Source organism: Actinia tenebrosa, unplaced genomic scaffold, assembly GCF_029948245.1.
Source record: "Actinia tenebrosa isolate PJP-AT-01 unplaced genomic scaffold, QUT_ActTen_1.0 PGA_scaffold4__44_contigs__length_22323623, whole genome shotgun sequence".
Classification (NCBI taxonomy): domain Eukaryota; kingdom Metazoa; phylum Cnidaria; class Anthozoa; order Actiniaria; family Actiniidae; genus Actinia; species Actinia tenebrosa.
The window spans coordinates 16,210,816-16,230,172 of NW_028292581.1; the positions used below are offsets into that span (position 1 = coordinate 16,210,816).

The 19,357-nt window shown below is 36.5% G+C and overlaps 4 protein-coding genes across 5 annotated transcripts; 3 read left to right on the forward strand and 1 right to left on the reverse strand.

Annotated features, from left to right (window-relative positions):
* On the forward strand, nucleotides 1-5,843 carry LOC116303381 (neuromedin-U receptor 2-like). Its single transcript, XM_031712913.2, has 2 exons — nucleotides 1-72; nucleotides 4,630-5,843. The coding sequence occupies exon 2, from the start codon at nucleotides 4,639-4,641 to the stop codon at nucleotides 5,746-5,748; it is 1,110 nt and encodes a 369-aa protein (XP_031568773.1). The 5' UTR covers nucleotides 1-72; nucleotides 4,630-4,638; the 3' UTR covers nucleotides 5,749-5,843.
* A 2,258-nt stretch (nucleotides 5,844-8,101) lies between these two features.
* On the reverse strand, nucleotides 8,102-18,960 carry LOC148907258 (uncharacterized). Its single transcript, XM_089036302.1, has 6 exons — nucleotides 18,540-18,960; nucleotides 18,210-18,467; nucleotides 12,841-18,112; nucleotides 12,303-12,402; nucleotides 11,546-11,618; nucleotides 8,102-8,219 (listed from the first exon to the last, which is right to left on the reverse strand). Exons 1-3 carry the CDS (start codon nucleotides 18,812-18,814, stop codon nucleotides 17,956-17,958), a joined length of 690 nt encoding a protein of 229 aa, XP_088892428.1. The 5' UTR covers nucleotides 18,815-18,960; the 3' UTR covers nucleotides 8,102-8,219; nucleotides 11,546-11,618; nucleotides 12,303-12,402; nucleotides 12,841-17,955.
* On the forward strand, nucleotides 9,769-12,308 carry LOC148907259 (uncharacterized). Its single transcript, XM_089036299.1, has one exon. It carries the CDS (start codon nucleotides 9,770-9,772, stop codon nucleotides 11,714-11,716), a length of 1,947 nt encoding a protein of 648 aa, XP_088892425.1. The 5' UTR covers nucleotide 9,769; the 3' UTR covers nucleotides 11,717-12,308.
* Nucleotides 13,564-16,693, forward strand: LOC148907260 (uncharacterized). Of its 2 annotated transcripts, XM_089036300.1 has the most exons (10): nucleotides 13,564-13,704; nucleotides 13,828-13,941; nucleotides 14,027-14,234; nucleotides 14,347-14,587; nucleotides 14,668-15,025; nucleotides 15,147-15,344; nucleotides 15,617-15,803; nucleotides 15,911-16,162; nucleotides 16,308-16,457; nucleotides 16,552-16,693. In XM_089036300.1, the coding sequence occupies exons 1-10, from the start codon at nucleotides 13,564-13,566 to the stop codon at nucleotides 16,581-16,583; spliced, it is 1,881 nt and encodes a 626-aa protein (XP_088892426.1). In that variant the 3' UTR covers nucleotides 16,584-16,693. The 2 variants fall into 2 exon arrangements, with proteins under 2 accessions (XP_088892426.1, XP_088892427.1); XM_089036301.1 differs by lacking the exon at nucleotides 13,828-13,941.
* Nucleotides 18,961-19,357: the final 397 nt, after the last annotated feature.

The following is a 19,357-nucleotide window of genomic DNA, read 5'->3' on the forward strand; positions in this document are numbered from 1 at the left end:
TCATATCTACAGTTGCCTTCAAGTCTTTGTTTAACTTCAGTTGGTGAGACTGGTTTTAGGAGAAAACTTGAAGTAGGTGATTTGTAAATGTGTTTAGTAACATTGTCTACTGTAGCATCTATTTTGCTAGCTAGATCATTTCCAATTTCACTGAAATAGATATTTATTTGATTAGCTACGTCCTCTTTATCAGTGTATTTGTTGTTGTTAAAGATGATGTTATTTGAGACTTTCTTTTCCTTTTTATAATTCTTCCTATTAGTTTGCATGTAATTTTCAAGTTAGTTTTATTGGCTTCAAATTGTGATATTAGGTATTCTCTTATTCTAATTTTGATAATGTTATTTAAAAGGTTGGAGTGTTTTTTATATTTAGACTCCTTTCTGGATTTAGAGGATCCGAGATATAGGCATGATATAGTTGTTGATTAGTTTTTACAGAAAGTAGAAGAAAAATTCTTTAAGTAACTAGGGTTTTTCTCTAACTTTATATTTCCTGTTTAATATGATTGTTTCAAGGGAGCATAGCTTTCTTTCAGTGTGTGTTTTCGTTCAAGATCGTCAATGGTTTCCAAATGTTTTTCTAATTAAGGGCTTTGTCCGAATCTTATTATAGAAAACTTTGCTTTGTAACTGTGCTTGAGCTATTTTTTCCATGATTCTAGATCTTTCCTTTATCATTGTAGTTTCGTTTTGTGTGGTTTCTTAGAGCTTTGTTTTGCGATGGATTTGAAGTGCTTTAGTGTTGCCTTTCTCTGCTCCATTTGATGGGAATGTTAATTTTAAAACGACAGGCATCTAACTGTTGATTTTCCGTTTTTTGAAATTAAAAAATTGTTTTAAAATAATGTTCTAAAAGTTTAAGACGATACAGCTCGACTTGTCGTACCGTGGTCAACCAATTCAGTTTTTTACAAGTTAGCCAGTGAGACAGCAAAAATTTTCACACATTTGCACGAGCGAAATCACTAAGTCGTAATCGCAAGGATTTACATTTATTTCGTAACTATTCTTTGCAACACAAAAGCACCAATTATGAGTTAGGATCGGATTAATTACTATTTATGCCGTTACATGCAATTTGCATACATAGGTGTCGAGGTAGTTAACGTTCAAGGGCGGATCCAGGGGGAGGGTCGGGGGGGTCGCGACCCCCCTTTCATTCCTGAGGTCAAATGGGCTTCCTGTGATAAAAATGCGACTGGGATTCCTTTGCCCACAAAATTTTCCCCTGAGACCCCCCCTTCAAAAAAACCCTGGATCCGCCCTTGACGTTAGCCTTGTTTCTAATGAGACATGTAATTAAAGTATCAAATTCTCTTAGCCAAAAAAGGTGGCAATACTCCAGTTTAGTCCCCCCTTAACTTCTAGGGGTTGAGTAAGCAACATTTAAAAAATATTAGCATCAGGTTTAACACTAAGCACTAACCGCTTTAGGAGATCAGGCCCAGAATCACGCCCACAAACAAGGAGAAAGACTGAGCATTAAGATAAATACAATATGGCGGCTCTTCCAGTGACAAATTATATATAGTATATATAATATAATAATATATAAAATATAAATGATAAATATGTAATATAATAATATAATTGTATATAGCAAGAACGTCTTGCTAAAGGCCTCTAATGTTGATTTTGCTCCCTCCTCCCCAGCAGCCTCCGGGTTTTGGTAAAGTCCCGTCGAGATTTCGGCGGTTGTTTCATAACAATTAATAGCCACAATCGTGGAACTTTTAGGCCACAGATGGTGGTCTGAGTCTGTTTGATCGACAAACCAAGGAAATAGTGGTCACACAATGCGGTTGCTTGTAAATGTACGTTGAATAGGGCAAGTCATAAACTTAAATAGATGGCTTAAATAAATCTCTGTTCTGGCTAAAACCGGACACTTCCGTATAAAGTATTTTATTTGATGAAACACTTGAAGGTAAATGATTTAAGTAATGTTTAATAAACAAGCAGGAGTGTTTTATCGGGTATAAAACACGAGGCGCAGCCGAGTGGTTTTAGACCCGATAAAACACGATCTGCGAGTTTATTAAACGGCTTAGAAAACTTATGATGTTTGTTCTCATTGTGTACCGATTTTTTTACGAAATGAACCAAGTTTGATAGAGAAAATCCAAGTTAAAGTTTATGCAAATGAAGACGAATCTTTATCCGATATAAAATCACCTTCATGGTCATGATTTCTATTGTGTTTTCTTCATGAATTATTAATGAGTTTTCTAACGGTACTTAAAAATATTGATTGTGTCATCACTCTATAATCCTATATAAACAACTATTGTATTATTTTCAAATACTACGCTAGACCGATACTCTTTCCTGTCCCAATTAAAGGTTAACTTGGATCGTTTCCATTCGCATTCTTTCGAGGGAAAATTATGACTTATGGAATCAGTCTAGCATAGTTTGAGATGATATGATTAATCTGCAATAGGACTACATGTCTGTCCAATTTGGAAATAATTACTGGGATACCTGTGATATCACAGTCATAAAATGTGTTTTTTTTTTCGGTCTTCTCTACGACAAATTGGGAAAGTTGCGCAATAGTACCCAGGGGTCTTCAGGAACTTACCCAGGAGACCTTAGAGGGCCTCTGCTATGGGATTCACATCAATAGTCCAATCAATTATCATGTACCAGATGTCAATCAATGTCACTATGTTGTCAAGTGATTATGAGAGGGCGGAGCTAACAGATCACGTGACCCAGATTTATGTCTACGCATGCTCTATTTCGTTGACTGCTGTAATTCAAGACAGCCGAACTAGAAATATTAATTTATCAATTTCGTAAACAGAGATTTAAAGGCAAGAAGATACGATGGTTTCGAAGCGATTATTTCTAAGAATTTTCAATGAACTTCATGAGCAACAGCTTGTTTTGGTTTACTCTTCATGATTCATCTACTCGAGCAGTATTTTCTGCACGAACGAGCGAAGATCGATAAGGAGAACAGGGTTTCAAAAGTCAGAATTTATACGATAAGCGATACTGCAAATTCATTCAGCATGACAATATAGATATTTTTATAGCCTACATTTATGTATTCATATTAACTGTTTTGGCTTCAAAGTCTACTCACAAAGGAACTCCATGAGGTAGATAGCAATATTTTTATTTTAAGATTCTATTTGATTTAAGAAGCAAAATAAATAATTTGCTAAGCACATTCCAGGGTTTGATCTTTGCCGTTCGAAGCGTTATGATCTCCTTTAATTTTTCTTCAAAAAAACAGTGATTTATTAAAAAATATCGATAAATCATATAAGTATAAAATGTAAAGCAATTATGAGACAGGTCTGCAGCAAATATTAGCCCGTATTTACGTTTTAAATGAAGCATTTTGATTTTGAAGCGAGCTATACAATGCCCGTTCAAATGTGCACGTTTATGCTCGAACAACAACCTAATTACGTATGCGAAAATCCGGACCGGAACTGGAATTGCAGTTCCAAATTGAGTTATTTATCAGTACTACTTTATCAGTATTTTTGGAAGCTCAACCAACTAAATACTCCATGCATGTTGAAACCAGGTCCTCCACTCCCCCCTTCCAGGTATCCCAGTCAACGCTGCCTACAGCGTCTAGTTGAATTTAAAACATTCCTCTGACTGAAAAAATGAACTCGGCCTATCGGCGTCCTCTATTGGCTGGTGAAAAGATCCGAAAAGTGTGCGAATAGTGCGAATAGTGCGAATAGTGCGAATAGTGCGAATAGTGCGAATAGTGCGAATAGTGCGAATAGTGCGAATAGTGCGAATAGTGCGAATAGTGCGAATAGTGCGAATAGTGCGAATAGTGCGAATAGTGCGAATAGTGCGAATAGTGCGAATAGTGCGAATAGTGCGAATAGCGCGAATAGTAGCGAATGGTAGCGAATACTGGCAAATAGTACCGAATAGTGGCGATTAGTCTATTATATCAAGATAAATGTACAATGTATTTAGGCATTTTAATGGACCCCATATTTCACGCTAAATTCAAAACTCCTCTGAATCGGGCCAAATCAACTAATGACATGTGAGTAAAACCAAATACCAAACTCCACGTAAAACAGTTGAAAACATACAAATAATTATTATATGAATAAATTAAATATTTGGTAAAGAGAGGTCTGATTTTTATGTTACGTGCCAAACTACAAGTAATGTTTTTCTAGGCTCAATTCACGTCAAGTCATGCGTCACGTTTCATCCGTTATCTTTGATTTCTCTCATGAAACAACAACAACAACAACAAAACAAATAAACTAAACAAAAAACTAAACAAAAAAAAACAAAACAAAAAAAAAAAACAACAAAAATTAGCAGCAGCAACAACAAAAACAACAAAAAACAAGAAAAAAAACCAAAAAACAAAAACAAAAAACAAAAAATAAAAAACAAAAAACAAAAACAAAAAACAAAAAACAAAAAACAAAAAACAAAAAACAAAAAACAAAAAAACAAACAAAACAAAACAAAAACAAAAACAAAAAACAAAAAAAAAAAAAAAAAAAAAAAAAAAAAAAAAAGCAACAACAAACTCATCTAGTTAAAAATTTGATTATCCAGGATAACGGCTCGCTATACTTTGCAACACTCATAATAGGGATTAATATTATATTTTTTGCAGGAGTCAAAGATGGAAAATAAGGATCCAAAAGACGAATTTCTCAGACAAAACAGCAGTGTTTATTCAAGTCAAGCAATCAACAACACCAGCAGAGAATATGTCTTTGCTCCTGTTAGTTACCTAATCAAACTTATCATATTGACTGCCATGCTCTCGTTTGGAGTGTATGGATTGATTGCAAACTCTCTGATCCTCTACTTCAAGCACAAGCAACACAGAAGAAGACGCCATACCATACGAAGACCATTCAGTCGATCCTTGACAGAATATTTCATTAACAGCCTTGCCTTGTCAGATTTGCTGTGTTGTCTTATCAGCCTTCCTTTGTATTCATCTGAAATGTTCATCGACTTTGTGAAAAGTGATTCTGTTTGCAGATTTACTAGATTGTTCAATTCAATGTTTGCTGTGATAACAATTCTCAATCTTTTAGTTATTGGTGTAGAGAGACATTTAACCATTTTTCATCCATTTTTTATTCTAAGTCGAAGAACAGCTAAAAAGATGGTTGCTGCAGCTTGGGTTTTAGGGGTTTTGTTTACTCTTGTTTCGGTTCCTGCCTACGGCCTCGTGTACTTTGAAGACATTGATAAGAACTACTATACCTTAGTTTGTAAATACGATAGCTCCATGCCATTATATCGAGCTTTGTTCATCACTTTTATCTCTATTTTATACATCGTGCCGAGTTTCATTTTAACTTTCATCAGCCTTTGTATTTTAAATCGTCAACGAGAAAGCCAACGTGCTGACGCTTTTCAAAACACTCGGAGGGCTTTGTCTCGGCTAAAAGTAACGAGGATGTTTGTATCCTTGATTTTTGCTTTTATCATTCCTTACATGGCTTTTTCAATGTACTCGAGTTTTAGAATGGTTTTCAAGGTTAATGTTTCATTCACTGCTGACTACATAGTTCGTCATATCAGTGTTTCTCTGATTTATGCTAACGGCTCAATAAGCGCAACCATCTTGATATATTATGAAAAGTTATACAACGATTTCTGGTCATGTTTTCAATCAAGATCATCAACCACAAATGATCAGTACAACAAAACTGTTCAAAGAAAAGATCCAGTTTATGACGAAAACGCCAGAAAGAACAGGACCTCAGCGGTTTAGAACTGCCTTAGCATTGGTAAAAGTATAAATGTATGTGAATATATATGACATTTATATATGTACTGCGGTTGTAATGTATAAAATTGAGCTGATCCTCGCAGTATATGAAGCAACTTATGCAGCTGCAATTGAAAGACTCAGAAAAAGGTCTTTGCTGCATAAGTTGCTTCATATACTTCGAAGATCAGCTCAATTTGATACAAAAGTATATATATATGTTTGGCTGTATTTTCCACAAATGCCAAGATATTTCAATCTTGTTTTCCATTGAGATAATGATCAAGTTAGAAGTGAGTTGAGTTTGAGTTAGCATTGAGTGTCTACTGAGTTAAGGAAGCATAATTGTTTTAGTGAGGAGCGCAAGAGGAATCTAGGGAGGGCCATTGTGTTTCTTTATAGAGATGAAAAGGGTGGATCATCCGCATTTTCATTCATACAACCCAAAGTTCTGTCACCGAAGTTACTGGACAAATTAACAAGGATAGAATCATCATGCATATTTATTATTTCTTTAAAAAGAAAGGGTGGGTTGTTGATTTTTCTCTTTTAGGCTATATTGCCAGTCTTAAAGCAATAGTCATGTTTCAGAAATTTTGCTTCTCGTGAATTAATTAGCGTTTTAGGACTAAATTGGATGATTGTCTCTAGAGAAGCATAGTTTCTTTCTCCCATTTGTGTTCATATTTCTTTCAAATAGCGCCTGCTCTTCATCTAGCCGCCGCTACGTGGCTCATTTCTCTCTAGAGAAACATAGTCTCTTTCTCCCATTTGTGTTCATATTTCTTTCAAAGAGCGAAATCATTTACTAAACTAAAACAGTAGATCCTTTTCGAGTTCCAAATTACCGCTGTGTTCCTTGACTACAGACTCATTTACTCAAGCTTGGCCTCGCATCAGTGTTTAAATATTCACAAATACCAACGATAAAGTAAAGAATGCACACAACTCCAACAAAGCAAACACTTTGAAGCTTGACGAAGCTTGACTGAGACACGTGAATTTTCTATACAAAATCGAGGCTAAGCCTGATTAAATGAGTCTTCTTGACTAATTTATATGGCAAGGAATTTTTCAATTTTGAAAATACTGAGTGAATAACTCAAATAAAATTAAGAGATCTAAACTTGGCTACCAAAATTTTCTTAATAATATAGCTCACAATCTAACGAATACTAAATCTCGAGGCTGGTGCTAGTTCATGGAAGTTTGCAGAGCAGATTTTCTTGGGATCAAACGCCCCTAAAGATAAAAACCGTTTTCATGGTGCGAAGGTACATTAAAAGCAACGGAACATCGATAGCACTCTCAATATCATGGCATATAGATTATAATAAAAAACAAGATTCGTTGTTGGATAGTACATGCGCCATAGTACGTATGTACATTCTCCTTTTAGACAGGTAATTTTGATTTGAAAAAGGTTATGCACACCACAATGTTTGAGTGATCGTTTACTAACAAATAAAAGTTCTGCTCTATTAAAATGTTAAATATTCTTCAATATCTTCATGCTTATTTGAGATTTAGGCGGGAAAACCTTGCAACGCGCGTCAATTTGCAAACAGAGCCTCAAATTTCTCTTCAATTCAATCGGTTTAGTCGAGGCAAAGGGATCTCCTACGAGACAGTCTGTTGAAGTCATACCCTTATTACAAGTAATTACTTGTGTTTAAACAGCTTCCGTAGAAGCTATATCAATTCTTTTCAAACTTATTTTTGTTTGAGGGGGATTAATTTAGTTGAAGACCTTAGTTTAGTTTGCATACAGCTTCTTTAGAAGCTATATGGTTTATGCACTTTACTTTTCTTCAAAGATAATTAATTCACTTGAACAATATTTGAGTTCAATATGTCTGTAAAAGTAGAATGTGCCTGGGCTAGAGTGTGCATTCGAGAAACCAAGAGCCTGTGTTCTATAAAAAAGGCCTTTAATGAGGGAAAGGCAAAGTTTGGGGCAAGGGTTTTGCATGAAAGGTATCAACTTTACAGTGAACATTTCAGTGGCCATGCAAAATTTAACCTAACGCAGTACGAATTTAACCGTGTTACGAGGAAAATAGATGAGCAAATTGCTAACTGGAGAAACAAAAAAGACAAGGAGCTGTATTTGTCTCAATTTTCGATGACAAACTGGTCTGATCAGGGAAAGAGGATGACCAGCGAAACACGAAAAGCACACTCGATAACAAATTGCAAGGCTTGCCAACTCTATAACTCACAGTATCAAGCAGCGTATCCTTTGAAAAAAATGTCCATGTTAGGTAAAAGGGGCCCGCTTACCAGTATTGCCACAGATTCTAAAAAACATACACTGCTTTCTGAAGGGTTAAAGGCAACAAAAAAACAGCTGAAGTCTGTTGGACAAACAATTTATTCAACATACAATGAAAAATGTAAAGAAAACTTTGGAAAGACACTAAGGGAAATACTAGTTCTTGTCCCAGATGCTGGTCTTCAGAGAAAACTTTCCCCTGTGGAAAAGAAAAAAGAAAAAAGGAATAAGCTTCGACAGACCAAGAGAGATGTTGAAAACAGGGTTTTAATGGAGAATGACACTGGTGTGCACCTAAATTTAAGGGAATCCTACAATGCAAGACAACAACGCCGATTAGCACAGTCATTTGAAACACCAGAACAGGCACAAGAAAGGGCAAGTACAACACCCCCTAAAATAAAAGAGAGGTCCCACATTCCTGCATTAGAAAACATTACAGGTGATATCGATCAGCTTTTGATAGACATCAACTCATGGCCACATGAACAAGTAAACTGGTCTGAAAAGGCTAGGGTGTACAAGATACGGTACAAAGGGCAAGACTCCACTCCTCCAAATGGTGGTCAAATATTGAAGACCTTACTGCAGAAAACTCAAGGTGTTAACCTGGCAAATTTTGATAAGCCTGAAAATAAGGATGGTCCAAAAGGTATTTAAAATCTATATATCATTGATTTTGAATTGTCATCAATGTAGTTGGGATGCCTGTGGTAAATATATTTAAATACCGGTAAGCTCCAGTACAATAAGTTTGTTCTATTAGGGAATGGGAAATTCAAACGTTGATGAGGGAATGGATAAAACAAATATGAACTTTGTTTTTCTATTATTGCATGTGCAGTTTTTTTTTACTATCTTAAACAATAATAATGTGTGCTTAGTTATATGATGTACTGTGAGTTGAAATATAGTAATTTCTTTTATATGTGGCTTACAGAATTTCGAGTAAGACGAGCACTGAAGAAGCAGGCAGGAGGTGAGATATCAGTTCCAGTTCCTTGCACCAATGAGAAGATCCGGGCATCCATCAAGCAACTAATTGAGGATGGGACATATGATGTTGGAGTCCCAGTGGTACAAACCGAAATAGTTAAGTTAGCTATTAGTAATGAGGGTGAAGTTATCCAAAAAAAGACTAATGTCTCTGCAAGAAAAATCCCCCTACAGCAAATTAGATCTGAAGCACTCGTTAGAAACAAGGATCTACTCAGAATCAAAGATGACAGTTCATATGACAAATTAACCAGAGAAGAAATAATGAGTGAGCTGAAAAGAATTAACGAAACAACTGGAGATGACACTGAAGAAATGAGAAGTCGCTTAAAGAAATTGCAGCGCCAAAGACATTGGCTAACATGGCATGACCACTCAACAGTGGCAAATCATGGGCATATGCTGTTCTGCGTAAGAGAACTGTATGACAATGCAATTCATTTAAGCACAGAAGAGTTTGCTACTAAGACAGGCCGAAGTATAGACATCCAAGCCACAATTGAAGAGCCACAGCTGTATATACTGGGTCCCAGTAGATCAACAGTAGAGGACCAAATGCAGTTTGTGCCTACAAGACAGGAAGACTTAAAGAAATTGAAAGACAATATCACAACTGAATCTGGAATAGGAATAAAGGATGTCATGAGATTCATGAATGGGGACAATCCAGCAGCAGAAATGGAAGATGGAACTCAACATGGGGGCCACTATGGATGTCCAGGTTGCGATGGTGATATTAATTCTAGCTGTGATATGGAATACTCCTTCCAGAGGAAATATAAAACGTTAGAAGAGAAAAAGAATTTGATTACTGCTGGTCCTGCTGGGAGAAAGAATTCACTGCATCCATTCAAGGACTTGAAAGTCAATGAACTCAAAGCTGAGCTTAGAGCTAGGGGTATGTCTGATGAAGGGAAAAAGAATGAGCTACAGAAAGAGCTAGCAGAAGTACTAGGTGGAACAACTAGACTGCCTGCATTGCTACACCATAATGCCTCAGTTCAAGATCTCAATCTGGAAATGTATGAAGTGCTGTGCTTTGAACCATTACATTGTTTGATGAACCACATCAAAAACATCTTGCAAGAACTGCCTCATCACATAACAGACATTGACACACTGATCAAGCTTAAGGAAATCCTTTCTGTACAGCTAGGTAAAGAGAAACTTAGAGGTGTGGACTACAGAAAGACACTTCTTTATGTGACAATTGCCCTTTACCCACTGGCCAACCGGGAAGTTAAACTTCTACTTGTAACTTTGTGTGAAATGGCTGAGATCTATTATAGCCAGGATGAGAAGAGATGCCCCAAGATGATCCTACGCCTCCACAACCTTTGTTGGAGGCATGCTATTCAATGCCGAAGAGTACTGACTCCTCCAAAGTCCCTGAGCTACAGAAAACTTTTTGGATTGTACTTCCACAGCTGCATCACACACTCCTCACAGCTTCTTAGAATAACATCCCACAGGTCCATTAATGCTGAAATGTTTGAAAGATTTTTTGAGAAGATATCAGATATCACTTCCAAGACTTGGAGCAGGAGAATACAAGATCTGCCAAAGAATGCCATTCTTCATGTCAAACAAGATCCATCCAAACCTGGTCTAAACTATGTTCTCAAAGAAGAAAGGGAGATCAGCAAACTAGCTAAGTCTCTTCCAAGGATGGGAAACACCTTTGTGCCCACAACTGATCTGATGAAATATGCAGGGGACTGGGAGGCACACCTGAAGCTCATTGCAGACTATTTGGAGCCAGGAGAAGGAGTATGGTGGAAAGAAGTTGTTGGTGGAATAGAATTCCTTGATGGTCATGATGAAACAAGCTTCAGAGAAGAGGGACCACAGCTTCATCATTTTCGATCAAGTACAATAAAGAAGGAGCAACAACATCTAGACACTTCCTGGAACAAATGCCTAGAGAGCAAGGTCAAGATTCCAGCAACAAAGCTGAGAGATGCCAAGGGTAAGTGGCATGTCCCTGAAACATGCTATTGCTCTGGAACTGTGCCTGATGATGAGGATGACAATGCCATTTCCACAGAGCAAATGATTCAGCTAATAACAGAAGACAGTGATGTTGGTAATGCCTTGGCTGATGATGAGGACAACATGGATGGAGAAGCCTTTACAACTACATGTGACATAGAATCAGAAGAAGAACAAATGGCTGCACATCAAGAGATGACTGAAGAAATGCATGGAAGTGTCTTGGGTGATGACAAGACCAGAGGGACAGAGAATGTATTGACTGCTGTAAATAAAACACCAACAACTGCTGAAGAAGGAAACAAACTACATGGTAAAAGGCCATACTCATTTCCTGAGGTCAATGAATGTACACCAGAAACCAAAAAGAAAAAGAATTCAGATGAAACAAACAATCAACAACTCAACTCCAAGACAGCAAAAGCCTTATGTACAGTGCTAGGCCCCTGTGAGGAAGTTTTGAAGTATGACAAACTAAGAGAGAATTTAAGACATAATTCCAAATCAAGGTTTCACATTGAAAGATATGAAACTCACCTTGTGAAAATCCAAATTGCAGTTCTCAAAGCTTTCAAACATCTGAGCTCATTCCTTGACGATGCTGAAGAGCCTGTAGTACAAGTAGATGAGTTCAAAACAAAGAAAGTACAATTAAAAACAGCTTCAGAACTTCTTAAATTATGGAAAATAACTGTACACCTCCAATAGGTAGTATGATGTTTACATGTCTCAAGAAATATAAAAGGGCCATTATATGTATACATCATGTATATTAAATTAATAATTTTTTTGTATGAGATTAATAAGATAGTATTTCTAGATGAAGCTGCTGTTAGAACTATTCACACCAATGACTAAATACAGATGTTAAGAAGCATTCACAAACACAACTACCTACTGCAGTGAATATGTTTGAAAACAACTTTGTATATAGAGAAAGCATCCATTACTGCTATTTTTGTATTTAATTGTATAAATATTTAAATAACTTTGTATATAGATGAAGCATGTATTGTTATTTTTGCATTCGAGTGTATAATATTTTAAATAACTTTGTATATAGATGAAACATGATTTGCTATTTTCACATTTTTAAACGATTTTGTATATACATCAAGCATGTATTATTAATTTTTTACATACTTTTGAGGGCACAAAAAATTTCTAAATAAATTATTTATTTATAAAGTTAGAATCATCATGTTATGGGTTGTATATAGGGAATAATCCAGCTATAGATTGGGACATCAAACTAAAACAAAGATCAATTAAATTGATAATGTATGAAACTTACCATGAGAAACGACAACTTTTGTCCACCAATTATGATGACAAGCTAATGTATTATAAGCCTATCAAATAGCTTATAAATACACCCAGCAATATTACATTGTCTGGAAGCAAATACAAAATTAGTGTTGTAGCAAATTTCTGGAGTCAATCACTGATAAAAATACAACGCAACAACAATTCCTAGGTTAGAAGAACTCGGTATTGTGACCTGTTTCATCCGCAAAACATATAAGATTTATGAGTTCAACTTGTAAACAAGCAGCAAAAAAACCCGGGCAAAATAAAAAAAAAAAAAAAAACAATGGAAAATTTGAAAAACATTCTTACAAAGCTTGGTGAATAAGATTTGCATCGCTTTGGATAAGCCTTATTGTGTTTAACCTTCAACGGCTCTAATGTTTCTCAATTCGACTCGTAGCAGAGTCAAACAAAAATGCAAACTTCGTGATAATACGGTTTCATTACCGTTGCGTTCGAATCTTTAAAATTTTAATTGACCTTAAAAGGTCAAGTTAAAACAACAACTTGGTATCACTCACCTTCATTCATCATATCTCATGAACTTCTGTTGTTCCCATCTTCAAACATACAAACTCAGCTTTGTACAACCAAGAAAGAAAAATACCTTTCATAGCAAACAACGCTTCGAATCTCATTTTGAATCTTCGGCCGCGTGTATCCCTAAGCATCCGCCATCTTGGATTTGCAAGCAAAGGAAAAAGCTTCGCGGGGGATATTTTGAAACTATTTACCAGGCCTTAAAGTGCACCTCAAGTGTAATTTTTCCCCTATTTGGAAGAAATCCTCAATATCTCAGTAATGCTTTTTTGCATTTTTTTCCCATTTTGGAGAAATTCGTAAGCTTTTACAGCGTTTTAAAGTACGCAAAAAACTAGTGTCCAGTCACTCACAACATGTCAGCACCGCGTCACAAGAAGTCCTGGTACGAGAAAAATATACGTCATCGGGGTGAGATGTCATGCCACCTATTGTTGCAAAGCATTGTACAAATTTTGTAAGAAGTTATTTTGTTGTCATAAAATGCCTAAATATTGTGTTGTAACTCACTGTAACTGAGTGAATCCAACTTGAAAGAAGGCATCAGTCTGCATACGATTCCCTTCTTTAACGATGATCGCCCAGAAGCGAAAAAAAGACGTAAACGATGGGTTGACTTTGTATGCCTTCACCGCAAACACTGGCAACCATCAGAATGGTCCGCAATATGCTCAAAGCATTTCAAGTCGCAAGACTATGAAACCATGTTTTCAAATATCGAGGGCTTGAAAAACCCTGTCCACCCAAGATTACGGCGAGATGATTTTGGCATAATAGCGTATCCAACTGTTTTTGTCAGCGACGAAGAGAAAGCGCCACCACAAAGTGCGCGAACGCGTAGGAAGGTAAGCTTAGTCAGCAATGATAACTATGTTTTCATGCTTATATTTGGATTTGGGAATTGTTCACTTAATCGAATAGATTTCGCTTATCTATGGTACTGATGGTGTGCGTAAAATATTTCGTAGATCATGAAAGAAATAAGGCAATCTCAAAAGGTCGCTGAAACTGTAGGGGACCTATGTATGCAGACAGAAGAGCATGATATCCAGTCAGTGTCACCAGTCGCGGAAATCAATGACGTGAGTTGATTTTTACTTCAGAAAACGTATATCGTATATCATTAAGTATTACGGTAATATTCTTTGAAATGTTTCTCTTATATAGGAAAGGAGAGACGACACAAACCATCCCAGCATCATGTCAACGCACCAGCAGCAAACTCCGGGAAAACACTGGAGTCTCGATCAGAGTTCCACTATTCCGACACCACATCAATCCTCGTCGAAAGAACGACAAATGCGAAACAGGATTATCACGCTACGTTCGCATTTGAAGATAAAGAAAGAACAGTTGAGGAAAGAAAAACTAAAAAGTTAGTAAAGTCGGACTTTCCTTGAAAACAAACAAACTGTATTCCATTACTCTTATAATTACGGCACAACTAGATTGCGTTTATAATTTTTTCAACTATTTATCTTTCGTAGACCAGAAATTACTAGAGCAGCTAGAAACTTTGTATTGTAAAGACTCCATTGGCCAAAAAAGTGCACCACCGCACGAGAATAATGTTGAAGATCACCTTGATGATCCTTGTAAAGAAGATTGTCTATCTTCGGACGAAGATGAAGAGATGTTATCGGACGAGAATGAGGTTGGCATGGAGTATGAGACAGAAACAGAAACAGAATCGTCGATAACCGATGAAGAGGACAACCAACCATCAAGGTATATTTCCCATGTCCATATTTTTGGTGTAACATCAGGACTTACATGATAACAAATCCTGATTTCTTTCACTTGTTCAGTTTCATTGTAGGAGAAGACAATCTAAGGACTCATCCCAAGTTCATTGTTTTCTGGTCGCAGCTGCTAATGCTCTTCCAAATTTGCCATTCTTGTGGTGCAAAAAAACCTCTTGTAGAAGCAAAAGAAATTGGTACCATGGTTGTAGTGACAACTGACTGCTCAAGTCCTAAATGTCCTAAAAGACACACCGTTTGGTCAAGTCAACCAAACATGCCATCTATGAAAATTCCTGCTGGGAATTTTCTATTGTGCATGGCAATACTGTTAAGTGGAGGATCAGTCACGAAAGTGTTCACTATGTTTAAACACATGGGCCTTAGATGTATGTCCCTGGCTTCATTCTTCCATCATCAAAGAGTGGGTTTGGAAACATATGCCATATTTTTTGATTGGTTTTATTACTAACATCATTATTTTCATCAATACCTGTTGCTTTTGATCTCATTTAATACATTGCAGTCATTTTTATTCCCTCTAGACAAAACTCTTCCCTACCATTCTGCTATATTGGAGAGCATACCAGTCGAAAATGATTGAAAAGGTGAAAAGTTTGGGAAGTGCCCTTGTGATGGCTGGAGATGGTCGCCACGACAGCATGGGGCATTCAGCTAAATTTGGAGCATACACAATGTTTTGTTGCACTCTCCCAATGATTTTACACTTCGAGTTAATCCAGGTACAGTATATAGCAATACAGCAAATAAGTAGAGTTTTTCTCTTTATTTTTATAACTATCCTGAACACTAAGTGGGAGAAAATCAAAAGTACTGTAAGTATGAAGATTTTTTGATAATCATATTCAAGTTGAATTATTCATGTATACTTTATAATGACAATACTTATAATAACAATGATAGTCATAATAATAATGACAAAAATAATCATAACTACATTATGATGATAATGATAAATACCTTTTTTAAATTGTTGTACTGTACCTTTGTTTAGAGAAACCAAGCAGGAAACAGCCCTGCCATGGAGTTCATGGGTTTCCAACAAGCAATGACTTTTTTAATGGGACTGGAATTGGAGATATCAACATTTATTTCTGACAGGCACACAACTATTACAAGCTGTATGAAGAAAAATTATTCTAATATAACACACTATTTTGACCTGTGGCACCTGAAGAAAAGTATGTATATATATTTATTATATTGGATTTTGATATTGGATTTTTTTCATATGATTTTTATATGATATAGTGCTTATTTGAATAATTACAATCAATATTTCAATCAGAAATTCGCAAAACTCTCACCAAGATTGCAAAACTGTCAGGATGTGAGGTATTGTCAGAATGGATCAAGCCTGCTGAAAACCACCTCCACTGGAGTGCGACATCGACCCACAATGGTAATGGTCTAGTGATATGGGCGAAATTCATTTCCTACCTGGACCACATTATAAACAAGCACACTAATCTTGGAAATGCATTGTTTAACAAATGCCATCATGGGCCCAATATTCCTCACCGGAAATGGTTGCAAAAGGGTTAGTAAAATTCTATGCCTTGTATTTTTCAAAAACACTGCACTGCATTTTGATATAGCCATCAAACACATTCACATCTCTATATATTTAATCTTGCTGTCTATCTTCTAAGGTTTGTTCACTGGAGTATCTTTGTTGCTTGCAGATAGCATACTCTATGAGAAAGTGGTACAAGCTCTAACTAAGCAAAGCCTCATAGATGGCATCATGCAAGCTTCTCCCTTGTCTCAGACCAGCTGCCTCGAAGGCTTCCATTCTGTGGTTAACCATATTCCTACAGTGGACAGTATTGCCGGTATGAAAAATACTCCATGGAAAGTTTTATAAAAATGTAAGTTGATTCACAGTGCCTAATATTGCTAATACTTGTCAAATTCTTGTTTTATTAGACATATCTTGGCTGCTGTCCATTTTAATATGAATCTTCACAGAGATGTTTCAACAACAGCCGATGGTTCAAGCAGAATAAAGGTGGTTTACCCGAAGTTTAAAAATGGAGAGGCCACAGTGAGAGAGCAGAGGATTACCCAGAATTTTGGTAAAAAGAATACATTTTTTAAATACCAATCAATGATCATTAAATTCTAGCAAAAGCAGTAGAAATTCTAGTAGCAGTATAAGTAATTACAGCTGCTAGGTTTCTTACCATAATTCTGTGTACTTGTTACACAGTAACTGTGGTGCTCTTAATTTGGTGCAATATTTTCACAAGTTTATGAAAACCAAAACAGTAGCATTCCTAGAACCACATATACAAGTATTTTGATTCCCATAATGTAATGTTTTCACAGACTATGTGGAAGAAATCTTTCAGACATTCTTGACAAACAGCCAGTACCTTAAAGATGCTATGCAAGATCTCGTCAACATGACTCCACCACCCATGAACACAATGCTGGTGAAACAACCCAGAGCTGAAGCTATCCAGAAAAGTAATGCACGCAAGGCAATGACAGTAAAGGATGTCCCACCAACTACACCAGGTACATGTATGCAAAGTAAATAAAAGTAAGGATTTTTTTGTTGTAAATTTCAAAAGTTAGTTGGACTATCTTATGCTATTTTCTTTCAGTACCTCAGATTCCTCCGCAACCAGCACCACAAGATAATGCAAGATCAAAACCATGCTGTAGAATATGCAAAAGGCCCATGAAAGGGCATCACCTTTTACTTGATTGTCCCCGAAATCAGAAATAGCAGTGCAGCAGATACAAGAAATAAAAACAAAAACCCATAGTAAATGACAACCCAAATAAATTAGCTAAAAGGAAAATCCATGACACTTATTCACAGTTATAAGTGTTATTTATAATAGATTTAAACTATCTTAAAAGAGGGGAATCATTCTATTTCCTGACAAGGAAGTAGCATGCACTGTACAAATGATTCGTTCTGGATTACAGTAAGGTTCAGACCAAAGATGAAATCCACATGTATCAAATATACTTATATAACATAGAAGAACATGAATGTTGAAAGAAGTGCAAAAATTATGTTTTCAATTCTGCACAAATACGTTTTTCAAGGAATGCATAATAAAAAGATAAGACTGCTGAATTCATATGGTACTACAAATGATAAAGATTTATTGCTTGTAGTTGTTACTCTCATACTAGAGTACAAACACTAAAAGTGTGCAACACTTTGCACTATTTAGTAGTAAATAGTGCTAATTAAACAATAGAAAACAATAGGATTAGCATTATTTAGCATTATTTAGTGGTATTTATGTTGCACACTTGCAGTGTTTGTACTCTAGTATATTAAATAGTTTTAATTATGATAGCGAGTCATTAGCTCTCATCGAGGTCAAAACCAGTAAATTCTTGGTCAGACATAAACTTTTGCCTAATTGTAGTATAGGCACACGCTGGTAGCGGGATCCTCTTCTTACCTAAGTAGCCATATACCATTCGGGAGAATTCTCTGTAAGCAACACTTCGTAGAAAACTAGGATCAAAGAATGACTCATAATCAGTGCTCTGGAGATCGAAGTAGAAACGTTGCTACTCGAAAAAGCACATGTATATTTATGCCAAACCCTTACTCATTTTCCGAACCAGTCTGTCGATATCGTGTTTTGCTTTTCGTGTTGTAACGATCGGCCGCCAATCGCAGACTCCACTTCTCCAAACAAACCGGCTGGAATCCTGGGTGGTCGGTGATACATCGAAGCTCTTTCTCTCCAACATCATCCTGAACAAGATCGCTTTGTAGTGCTTCGCCACAGCCATCCAGCTCATCACAACAGTAACATTCACTAATATTTTGAAGAAGGGCTACGCTGCAGTTACCGCATTTACACCTGAAAAATATTCGTGACCTTCGATTTAGAAGATATACGAATTGTAAGACTGCAATGTGTACGAAAGCTTACCATGAACTAACAAGCACAGTTCCTGCCAACCGAGACTTCAGTTCTGATTCTTGTTCTTCGATTTGCTTCACTTCTTTATCGTATTGAGATATCCATTCTGCATCGGCTAGAGGTTCATCAGAATAAGGTATCTCATCGTTTTCAGAGTCGTAATTCTCAGTTAGACATGTTAGTTCTGATGGTAGTTCGCCGGCCGTGTTGTATTCGAGCTCGAAGTCAGTAATATCGGACGAGGAATCATATTTTGAGCTACATGATGCGCTTGTAGTTGCCATAAATATGTTTTTCTGAGAAAACTAGTTTTTTTAAACGAAACAGTTGATGCACTGGCGAAGAATTTGGACACAACAACATAAAGTTTACACACAAGAAATGAAGATAGCTTTGGTTCCTTCCACCCCGATGACGTATTCGCACCAGTCCCCCAAATGAGCGGAGCTGTTATGAAAACCGGGAATTTCAAATCTTTTTAAAAAATCAACAATTCGTTCAATTTCCTTTTTTTTATTATTTTTCGTTATTATATGTGTATATCTCCACTTCCAAATAGGGGAAAAATTACACTTGAGGTGCACTTTAATGCACCTGAGAAGATTCGTTGTTGGATAGTACATGCGCCATAGTACGTATGTACATTCTCCTAGCTCCTTGTGGAGCATAAGACGAGCATGAGCCATAGTGCAAGCGGTATATTTACTGGGTTGCCTGTGGCAGCTCAGTCGTAAAATGTCTTTTTTTTGTCTTCTCCTTCTTGCGAAAAGCGCATTCTTGCGCAAGAGTACCCATATATGGATTTGAATGGCGTTTTTATAGGTCAA